This window comes from Pollachius pollachius (assembly GCF_949987615.1).
Source record: "Pollachius pollachius genome assembly, chromosome: 10".
Lineage (NCBI taxonomy): Eukaryota > Metazoa > Chordata > Actinopteri > Gadiformes > Gadidae > Pollachius > Pollachius pollachius.
The window spans coordinates 4,355,598-4,366,079 of NC_136943.1; the positions used below are offsets into that span (position 1 = coordinate 4,355,598).

At 53.5% G+C, this 10,482-nt stretch overlaps 3 protein-coding genes across 3 annotated transcripts in view; 2 read left to right on the plus strand and 1 right to left on the minus strand.

The window, feature by feature from the left end:
- The window catches only part of LOC307081422 (endonuclease domain-containing 1 protein-like), a 2,250-nt gene extending 1,860 nt beyond the window's left edge, over positions 1–390 (plus strand). The window contains exon 3 of the mRNA XM_079744590.1: positions 1–390. This exon is cut by the window's left edge and continues 374 nt beyond it. Within this exon, the coding sequence (XP_079600716.1) occupies positions 1–277 (277 nt within the window). The 3' untranslated portion in view covers positions 278–390.
- A 114-nt stretch (positions 391–504) lies between these two features.
- Positions 505–8,456, minus strand: LOC307081349 (uncharacterized protein). The gene is made up of 5 exons (XM_079744494.1): positions 8,287–8,456; positions 7,511–7,883; positions 5,517–5,824; positions 4,681–4,792; positions 505–2,078 (listed from the first exon to the last, which is right to left on the minus strand). The coding sequence occupies exons 2-5, from the start codon at positions 7,809–7,811 to the stop codon at positions 1,015–1,017; spliced, it is 1,785 nt and encodes a 594-aa protein (XP_079600620.1). The 5' UTR covers positions 7,812–7,883; positions 8,287–8,456; the 3' UTR covers positions 505–1,014.
- A 236-nt stretch (positions 8,457–8,692) lies between these two features.
- Positions 8,693–10,482, plus strand: mif (macrophage migration inhibitory factor; the record flags this gene model as incomplete). Its single annotated transcript, XM_079745496.1, is given in 4 exon segments — positions 8,693–8,707; positions 8,709–8,972; positions 9,912–10,081; positions 10,263–10,482. Coding segments are annotated over 4 exon segments (516 nt in total). The 3' UTR covers positions 10,330–10,482.

Genomic DNA, 10,482 nt, shown 5'->3' on the forward strand with positions numbered 1-10,482 from the left:
CCCCTCCTACAGCGCCAGCCTGCCCCGGGGGGCCCGGCCCTTCCTCCCCACGTACGCGGCCGTGGGGAGGAACGACCGGGACAGCGGGGAGGAGATCGTGCCGGTGGACCCCGCGGCCAAAGGCAGCGGGAGGGGCTACGACGTGAGGCAGCTCCCCCTGGCTGACCTGGAGGGGGTCCTGAGGCAGAGGCTGGCCCCCAACGTCTCTCTGTTCCAGGGGCAGTGTGCCGGACCCCCACCGGTGGACCCACCTAGGAATCCCACCGGTATGTTTTGATTTTATGAAGACAGTGAATTACAATGAGTGAATCATCCGCTTTTGAATCCTGTTGATTTTGTGTTTTGATTGTTGAGCAACATGTCAATGTTATAATGAATAATGAATGAAAAGCATCCAATAAAACATCTACTTTATGAATGTTATCAAAAAAAAATGAAGAATGTGTCAGTCACTCAGAATTTCTTAAATTAACTCAAAAGATTTATTTCTTGACCAAAGCAAGCATACAAAATACCAAATGATTGGAGGACATTTGTCACCAAAACACCAAGCTCCTCATTGTTTTCAAATGGAAATTGATTATGTGTATAAAGATTCAAAAATATGAACTGTTTAAAAACTTAAATACAGTAACAGGAAGCTTGTCACACGACGATACAAAGTAAAAACCGAAACATTTAGAAAAAAAATGCGGGGTATTAAACGGGACTTCTTTTACCTGGGATTCGAAACATCATTTAAAAATTCACAGTATAAAACGAACCATCTCATTCTCTCGCCCGCGCTAACGTCCACTAAAACATTCCCCCACACAGCGCCGCACCGCTTAGTTTTCATACTCTCCAGGAAAAAAAAAAAAGTATACAAACGCAAACAAAAACAGACCGACGAACGAGAAAGCGTGTCGACGACAGATTCCTCCACCCGATCGCTCCTGCTGCGTCCATCCCAAGGGCCGCGTCGCCCCTCCCCCACACACACACACCGACCTCCCGGGCCCCCCGGGGGCCGTGCTAATAGCACTGGTGGCTCTTCAGCTGCTCCACGTCCCCGAAGCTGAGTCCGCACTGCGCGCACTGCAGCGCCGCCGCCTTGTCCCCGCTGTGGATCTGCTGGTGCCTCTTCAGGTACTCCACGCGGCTGAAGCGCTTGCCGCACGCCTCGCAGCCGTACGGCCGCTCCCCCGTGTGGATGCGCTGGTGGCGCTCCAGGTTGCCGAGGCGGCTGAAGCTGCGGCCGCACTGCGGGCAGCGGTGCGGCCGCTCGCCCGTGTGCACCAGCTGGTGGCGCTCCAGCGAGCGCGTGTGCGTGAAGCGCTTGCCGCACAGTTCGCAGCAGTGCGGCCGCTCGGCGGCGCAGGCGCACTCGTGGTTCTTGAGGGCCCAGGCGTGGCTGAAGGCGTTGCCGCACGACGCGCACGGGAAGGGCGTGGCGGCCGGCTCGCCGCCCTGTAGGTGGGCACTGCCCAGTGGGCAGGGGTGCTCCTCCAGCTCCGCCCCCGAGGGGAAGCCGCCGCCGCACTGGGTGCAGAAGTGCAGCAGGTCGCCGCCGCCCTCGTCCTCGTCGCCCACGCTGTCGCCCACGCTCCCCGGGGCCGACAGGTAGGGCAGGTCCTCGGGGCCCTCCCCCGGCTCTCCCATGCCCTCCCCCGCCAGCTCGCCCTCGCGCAGCCTCTTGGCCCAGCGCGGGGTACCCACCGACGAGCCCCCGGACCTCAGGCCCTCCTGGGAGCGGCCGTGGGCCCCCGTCAGGTCCTCTCTCTGCAGGGTGGGCGGCTGGGTGTCCAGCTCCCCCTCCTGCTCCAGCCCGTCCAGGCCGATGTACTTGGGGGCCAGCGGCCCCTGGGCGCCGGAGGCCGCGTCCGCCGTGTCGGCCACGGGGCTGACGGAGTTGGAGGCCCTCTGGGCGGCGCGCTCGCGGCCCCGCTCCGCCCGCAGCGCCGTCTCCAGGCCCCGCAGCTCGTCCATGCTCATGCCGCCCTCCGACGGCTCCGTGGAGCCCATCTCCCACTCCTCTCCTTCCTCCTCGTCGCCCCTCTCCCCTGGGTGGAGGGCCGGGGGCCGGTCAGAGAGCTCGCCTGGCAGGGGGAGAGAGAGGGAGACATACAGGGGGAGAGAGAGAGAGAGACGTACAGGGGGAGAGAGAGAGGGAGACATACAGGGGGAGAGAGAGAGGGAGACGTACAGGGGGAGAGAGAGAGGGAGACATACAGGGGGAGAGAGAGAGAGGGAGACATACAGGGGGAGAGAGAGAGAGACGTACAGGGGGAGAGAGAGAGGGAGACGTACAGGGGGAGAGAGAGAGAGACATACAGGGAGAGAAAGAGAGAGACGTACAGGGAGAGAAAGAGAGAGACGTACAGGGGGAGAGAGAGAGGGAGACGTACAGGGGGAGAGAGAGAGGGAGACGTACAGGGGGAGAGAAAGAGAGAGACGTACAGGGGGAGAGAGAGGGAGACATACAGGGGGAGCGAGAGAGTGAGACATACAGGGGGAGAGAGAGAGGGAGACATTCAGGGGGAGAGAGAGAGGGAGACATACAGGGGGAGAGAGAGAGGGAGACATACAGAGGGAGCAAGAGAGTGAGACATACAGGGGGAGAGAGAGAGGGAGACATACAGGGGGAGAGAGAGAGAGACATACAGGGAGAGAAAGAGAGAGACGTACAGGGGGAGAGAGAGAGAGGGAGACATACAGGGGGAGAGAGAGAGGGAGACATACAGGGGGAGAGAGAGGGAGACATACAGGGGGAGAGAGAGAGGGAGACATACAGGGGAAGAGAGAGAGAGACATACAGGGAGAGAAAGAGAGAGACGTACAGGGGGAGAGAGAGAGGGAGACATACAGGGGGAGAGAGAGAGGGAGACATACAGGGGGAGAGAGAGAGAGAAATACAGGGAGAGAAAGAGAGAGACGTACAGGGGGAGACAGAGAGAGAGAGACATACAGGGGGAGAGAGAGAGAGACATACAGGGGGAGAGAGAGAGAGAAATACAGGGAGAGAAAGAGAGAGACGTACAGGGGGAGAGAGAGAGAGAGACATACAGGGGGAGAGAGAGGGAGACATACAGGGGGAGAGAGAGAGGGAGACGTACAGGGGGAGAGAAAGAGAGAGACGTACAGGGGGAGAGAGAGGGAGACATACAGGGGGAGCGAGAGAGTGAGACATACAGGGGGAGAGAGAGAGGGAGACATTCAGGGGGAGAGAGAGAGGGAGACATACAGGGGGAGAGAGAGAGGGAGACATACAGAGGGAGCAAGAGAGTGAGACATACAGGGGGAGAGAGAGAGGGAGACATACAGGGGGAGAGAGAGAGAGACATACAGGGAGAGAAAGAGAGAGACGTACAGGGGGAGAGAGAGAGAGGGAGACATACAGGGGGAGAGAGAGAGGGAGACATACAGGGGGAGAGAGAGGGAGACATACAGGGGGAGAGAGAGAGGGAGACATACAGGGGAAGAGAGAGAGAGACATACAGGGAGAGAAAGAGAGAGACGTACAGGGGGAGAGAGAGAGGGAGACATACAGGGGGAGAGAGAGAGGGAGACATACAGGGGGAGAGAGAGAGAGAAATACAGGGAGAGAAAGAGAGAGACGTACAGGGGGAGACAGAGAGAGAGAGACATACAGGGGGAGAGAGAGAGAGACATACAGGGGGAGAGAGAGAGAGAAATACAGGGAGAGAAAGAGAGAGACGTACAGGGGGAGAGAGAGAGAGAGACATACAGGGGGAGAGAGAGGGAGACATACAGGGGGAGAGAAAGAGAGAGACGTACAGGGGGAGAGAGAGAGAGAGAGACATACAGGGGGAGAGAGAGGGAGAGAGACATACAGGGGGAGAGAGAGGGAGACATACAGGGGGAGAGAGAGAGGGAGACATACAGGGGGAGAGAGAGAGGGAGACATACAGGGGGAGAGAGAGAGGGAGACATTCAGGGGGAGAGAGAGAGGGAGACATACAGGGGGAGAGAGAGAGGGAGACATACAGGGGGAGAGAGAGAGAGACATACAGGGAGAGAAAGAGAGTGACGTACAGTGGGAAAGAGGGAGAGACATACAGGGTAAGAGAGAGAGTGAGACATACAGGGGGAGAGAGAGAGAGGGAGACATACAGGGGGAGAGAGAGAGAGAGAGAGACGTACAGGGGGAGAGAGAGAGGGAGACATACAGGGAGAGAGAGAGAGACATACAGGCCTTTAGACAGGGTGGAGCTGCTATAGAAAGTGTTCCACACGTTCACTGCTAGGCGTGCATTACTGCAGGGTAACATTACCTGCATGAGGACACTTCCATGTTTCTTTTTCAGCCTAGGAGCTAAGCTACTGTAATACAAGATTCCAATTAAGGCTATATAACTACATAACAAAATCTTATCCCAGTCAATAACTAATCTCAAATTACAATATTGTATTAAAAAAGAAACGATGAGGCGACCACACTAATGCCAAAATCTATAGAAATCGAATAGGACGAAACCGAGGGTAACCTTTTCTCTGCCTTCCACGCAACCAGGAAGTGAACAACCAGGAAACACACACTCCCATTCTGCCCATACCCACTCATAACTTCCTCGAAGACTCCAACCATCGTGGAAGTCATTGCTCTCCTCAACGGACCAGAGCAGAGTACGTGTTTCCTCTCTGAGGACCGGGTTTAGACCAGGTGTGAACCAGGTGTACCTTCGCTGTGGGACCGGGAGCTGGTCTGGAGGTTCTGGTGGGGGGGGTCCATCTTCAGGGCCTCCTTGATGAGTCGCAGGGAGGCGGGTTGGTAGCCCTCGTGCTGAGCGAACTGAGAAAGAAGTGCAGAGCAGACCGTCACTCACTACTACTCCCACCACTGCTAAACCCAGCCCGGACACGTCGCTGATGCATCCTATACGGGTACTTTTGCTACATTCAGTTCATAGTATAGGCTTTTTTTTTGCTTCACATAACAAACACATCCATCTGCATGTTTGACCCATCAACTAAGCATCACACTTCAAACTCTCAAAAAAGGATTGAAAACACATCAAAAGGGCATCCCACTTTTTAAAATATCTGTCCTCTCCTAAAAACCCGTTTTAAGGGACCCGACCAGAAGCAGCCAATCAAACGTCTTGCACGCTTTGAATATTCAAAGCCCGGAGTGAGCTGAAGTGCTCATGAGCCTGGCTGGCAGACAGCCTTACCCCTGCACCAGTGGTCGGTGGGCCTAAAAGCTTCACGCACTTAAGGTTTGGAGTGGCCCTCTCCACGCCCTGTAGCCATTCAGAAAAACACACATAGAACATGGAAAGATTTTTTTCAAAAAGGATGTTCGTTTTTTTGGTGTGTTTTGTTTTGTTTGTTTTCCCCTCTACTTCTCCATCTGTGAGAATTAGTTTTCTCCGTGAAGCTGCCTAGAGATGCAGATAAACCTGCGCCGCTCTCTCCACCTCCTCATCCCCCTGCTCTGGGGGAGGAAGGAAGACGAGAGAGAGAGAGAGAGAGAGAGAGAGAGAGAGAGACAAAAAACCCCACCCTATCCTCACCTCCTCTTTGATGTTGCCCATCTCCTCCCCCTCTCGGCACAGCATGCCCTCCCCTTCCTCGTCCTCCACCGGCAGCCCGCCGCTGTCCTCCTCCTCCTCTTCCTCCTCCTCCTCCTCCTCCTCGTCCCCGGGGAACTGGATGAGGTACATCTCGCGGGCCTCCTTGCCTCCTCCCACCGCCTCACCTTCACCGTCGCCGCCGCCGCCGCTGCTGCCGCCCGGCAAGCCTCCCCCGCCTCCTTCCTCCCACAAGCCCCCCGGCCAGCCCTTACCATAGGCCGCGGCGGAGCCCTGCTTCTGCTTGCCTCCTGTTGTGGGGAGACGAGAGGGGGGAGGAGGAGGAGGAGGAGGAGGGGGAGGGGGGAGGAGGAGGAGGAAAAAGGAGGACAGAGAGGAGGGGGTTGTGTGTGGGGGATGGGGGGGATGCACACAGGCAGGAAGTACAGGGAGGTGGGGGGTGGAATAGGCACAGGAGGAGGCGGTATGGGAGACGAGGGAGGAGGAGGAGTGTGTGTTTGATTGCGTGCGCGCGTGTGTGTGTGTGTGTGTGTGTGTGTGTGTGTGTGTGTGTGTGTGTGTGTGTGTGTGTGTGTGTGTGTGGCGGGGGGGCGGAGTAGAAGCAGGAGAGCAGGAGGGGGAGGGGAGAAGGAGGAGGGGGAGAGGAGAAGCGGGAGCAGAGCAGTGGGAGGGAGGGAGAACGGGGGAGAGGAGGGGGGAGGGCGCATGATGAACGAGAGAGAGGAGAAGTGGGCGGAGAAGGACAGACGGGAGGGAGAGGAGCAGTGGAGAGAAGAGAGGCAGAGTGGAGAGCGGGCGAGAGAGAGAGAGAGAGAGAGGGAGGGAGAGAGAGAGAGAGAGAGGGAGAGAGAGAGAGAGAGGGAGAGGGAGAGAGAGAGTGTATTAAAGGAGAAAAGGGAGGGAGGGAGGGAGGGTGGATTAGAGAGAAGGCAAGAAGGGGGGGGGGGAGGAGGAGAGAGGAGAAGTGGCCGTGGAGAGGGAGTGTGTATAATTATGCAGTGCGTGTGTGCGTGTGTGTGTGTGTAAGTGCGTGTTGGTAAGAGTGTGTGTGTGTGTGTGTGTGTGTGTGTGTGTGTGTGTGTGTGCGTGTAAGTGTGTGTGTAAGTGCATGTTGGTAAGAGTGTGTGTGCGTGTGTGTGTGCGTGTGTAAGAGTATGTGTTGTTAAGAGTGTGTGTGTGCGTGTAAGTGTGTGTGTGTGTGTGTGTGTGTGTAGGAGGAGGAGGAGGAGGAGCGCGTGAGGAGTAGAGTGCAGCGGAGTGAGGAAGGGAGGGGTGAGGGGGAGTGTGTGCGACGTGATGAAGGAGAAAGGAGACGGGAGCGCAGGAAGCCAGTGTGGAGGAGGCGTGGGGGGCAGGGAGAGAGGAAGGATAAGGAGCCAGAGGAGCGAAGGAGAGGGGGGGGGGAGTTAAAGAGGAACGCAGCAGGAAGGGGGAGTGAAACACAAGTGGAGGAGAAGTGGGGTGAGGGGAGGAGAGGGAGGGGTGAGGGGAGGAGAGGGAGGGGGGAGGAGAGAGAGAGAGAGAGAGAGAGAGAGAGAGTGTGAGCCACAGAGCACAGAGGAGAGGGAGGAGCAGAATGCAGCCGATAGAGGAGAGGGGGAGGTGAAGGACATGGGAGGGAGCGAGCGCGAGGAGGAGGAGGAGGCGGGGGAGTAAGAGAGGAGAGAAAGAGGAAGGAGGGCGGGCAGTAGAGAGAGGGATCAGCTCTAGCCAGATGGCTTCCAACAAGACAAGTGTGTCTTCACATACAAGTCACAGAGTACACTGCTTTCACAATAAATGACATCCACGTTCAACATTCATGATATTTAGAAACCGAAGGTCTATGTTGTGATTCTAATCGGGTGGATCCGGTAACCTTTCGTACTTCCAGGCCTACCGGTCGTGTTATACACTGGAAACGACTGTCTTATAAAAAGGGGTCAAAGTAGCTGTCCCCCATATGAACCGTTCACACAAACAAAAGGTATACTTACGAGGCGCTTCGCGTTTTCGTTTCTTTCGTCCACTCGCTCCATCCTCCGGCACCGCCAGCCCGGCGTTCCGGCGGTTCTCAGCCCACCCCATGCCGTACTTGCGCTCGTTCCTCAATTTGTTCTCGGTCAACCTGAGGCGAAGTTTCAGCGTTTCGTTCTCCTTCCTGTTGAGCGTCAGCTCCACGATGTAATCGTTGACTGTTTCCTGAAAGAGTTTTGTGATCTCACACACGGAGGCACGGATGAGACTGTCCATGACAGCTGTCAGGTGGGTCTCGAACGTGGTCACCGTCTCTTCCATGATCGCTGACTGCGGGTCCGAGCGGACACACACACAAAAAAAGGGACCGGGGGAACAGATGACGCAGATCACCTGTGATCAAAAGAGAAAACCCATTTTAAGCCATCGATCGCATCGAGGGTACATAATGCAAAGAGGCTGATCTGTGTCTAGAAGTGCTTCTCTTCCACGGCACGGCGCGTCCTATTCCACGTCTGTTATGATGAACTTCTAGAAAGGACGACCCTGGCACACTGGGCTTTTACCCGGAGAACGTAGCCGGTGTGGTCGGGGCGCACATGAAGCCACCCCGCCTCGCTTTAGATTACACTGGATGGCCCGTTACTTGCTCAAATCGGAGGGGTAAATACATGATCCGAGGAGGCTAGACTCCCGGAAGGAGCGGTGAAAGCGGCGTTGTGCTATACAGCGCTGTGGTTTGAAAAGTGGTTGTTGTAGCGCTAGCGGATCGGGAACATTTAGCTTGGGTACGTACCGTCTCTGGGATCTGGAGGGGAGAGGTCCGAAGTCTAGGAGCAAATCGATGGCTTAACGATAGAATCGCAAGACCAACTCGGTCGAAAGTGCTCGGAAAACGGACGAAGTGACAAAGAAAATTAATCCAACTTCTTCCCTCTCTCTCCCGGGCACTGTTTTCCTTTTCATCTCCTTCGACACTGCTTGAGGATGCTTGGCGGCACTGCGCATGCGCAGTACCGTAATTACCCTACACTCGAGAGCAGCCGCACCCATAACATGCCCGATGCGTCGCTAAATGGCTTGTTTAACGAATGCTTTTTAATTATTTTGACCATTTTATGCTTTTCCCGATCAGGAAAAATATGTGTTTAGTCTATAACTTACATGGGGAAAAAAACACGACACCATTATCTTCCAGGGGGATGGTGGCGCTGTCGTCCAAAGCAACATTATCACCTTTACCCGAGGAAGACTCAAAGTATATTGCCTTCCCTGCATTTATACAACCCAGACCCAGCTTATGCTGCATATCTCTCATACTGCACTTGCGCCAGTAGTACAGTTCTGCAAGATAGCCCTTCAAACATCGCAGTCATGCCGATATTCACGGTCAATACGAACGTAGCAAAGGATGCAGTCCCAGCTGCGTTTCTGTCCGAGGCTACCTCGGAGTTGGCCAAAGCTTTGAGGAAACCTGCGCAGGTATGCTAAGGATTAAAAACGATTATATATTATATTATTCACAGTATCACAATATTGCGTACTTGAACTTGTATGACCAAGTGGATGGATAACCTTCTATCTCCGCCTATTATTTATTGAGCCAATAGGCCTATACATTATTATTATTATTATTATTATTATTATTATTAGATTATAGGCTACTATCAGGTAACTACCAGTATGTGATTACAGGACACTGGCTATTTTTTATTTTTCTGAGAAGGTGGAGAACAAACTGGCAGTTGTATATTAAGATGGGTTAATCTTAAAATCAATAGGAGGCCTAAGTCTTAGTAAAAGGCGACATGGTGGTGATGTCTTGGGTTTGAATAGGATCCAAAGATAGGGGCCTTGATATCCTGCGGTTGCGCAGGGTGACATCAGGGTAATTTGGTGGTCCAACGCGTCACCTTGGGAGAATTCCAGAATATCTATTTCTATTGCATTTGGTCTCAACACTGAGAATCTAGGTCAACTCTTAAATCTCCTCGATCTGGTAACAATTGTTTAAGGTATTTTGGTGTGTGTTGTATTTTTGTGCTTATCCTGTCCAATATGTAAATCTTTTATGGACCTGAGTCCGATAATACAGCTTCAATTAAATTAGTCTTCAATCCAATTCAGTAATTTCCTGGTAAAGACTCCTTTAGCATGTAGTCCCAACCCCTAAAGTTGTATATGTCTTTCGTGCCATTGTTTCTGTTGATATATTTATTACATGCTCAATTACTTTTTAATTATGTTAAACCTTGTTACATTGTTCGCGTACTCTTTCGCGTCACTGTCGTATTCATTTTATCACATTGTTGAGAGAGATATATTGAAGAATATCTCTCAATGTTGTTCTACTTGTGGAAGCCTTTGAACTTCAGACATGTGGGCCGTCTGACCCAGCTGTTGTCAACCGCTGTGTTGCAGTACGTGGCTGTTCAGGTCAACCCTGACCGAATGATGGTGTTCGGGGGGAAGGACGACCCCTGCGCTCTCTGCCAACTTGGCAGCATCGGTAGTATCAGCGGCTCCCAGGAGAAATACACTAAACTCTTGTCTGGATTGCTCGAAAAGCACCTTGGGATCTCTCCAGACAGGTAAAATAGTACCAACACAATAGGGAATACATTCATGACTGGTACATAAGATGACTCTGTTCCCCAACCCTGACTAATGCATGGTTTGAATAGTACAAAGACTGTGGTAAGACTGTTATTATTTGTATGAAACCTTTTTATGCTTTAATTAAGAATCTATTCTTTAATTTCTCTGCTTTAGGGTGTACATCAGCTTCGAGGACATGGCTGCAGCTAACGTGGGCTGGAACAACTCTACCTTTGGCTGAGCTGGCGGACCACACACTTGCAGGGCAAAGTCCCAAGTTATCATCAAGTCTGCAATCATTCCTGTGGGCTAACAGTCTTATCCGAGTTACTGAACCCTTTTCTTTGTTACAGGCCTGCCCATGCACCTTCTTCCACACGTTCAATAAAGCAAT

Bases quoted from the DNA above. Each gene is read 5' to 3' on its own strand.
- LOC307081349 (XM_079744494.1), bottom strand. From the start codon at position 7,811: ATGGAAGAGACGGTGACCACGTTCGAGACCCACCTGACAGCTGTCATG. The intron at 5,825-7,510 runs GTAAGTATACCT...TCCCCACAACAG, and splicing joins ACGAAAACGCGAAGCGCCTC to GAGGCAAGCAGAAGCAGGGC. The intron at 2,079-4,680 runs GTACACCTGGTT...TCCCCCTGCCAG, and splicing joins CTCCCGGTCCCACAGCGAAG to GCGAGCTCTCTGACCGGCCC.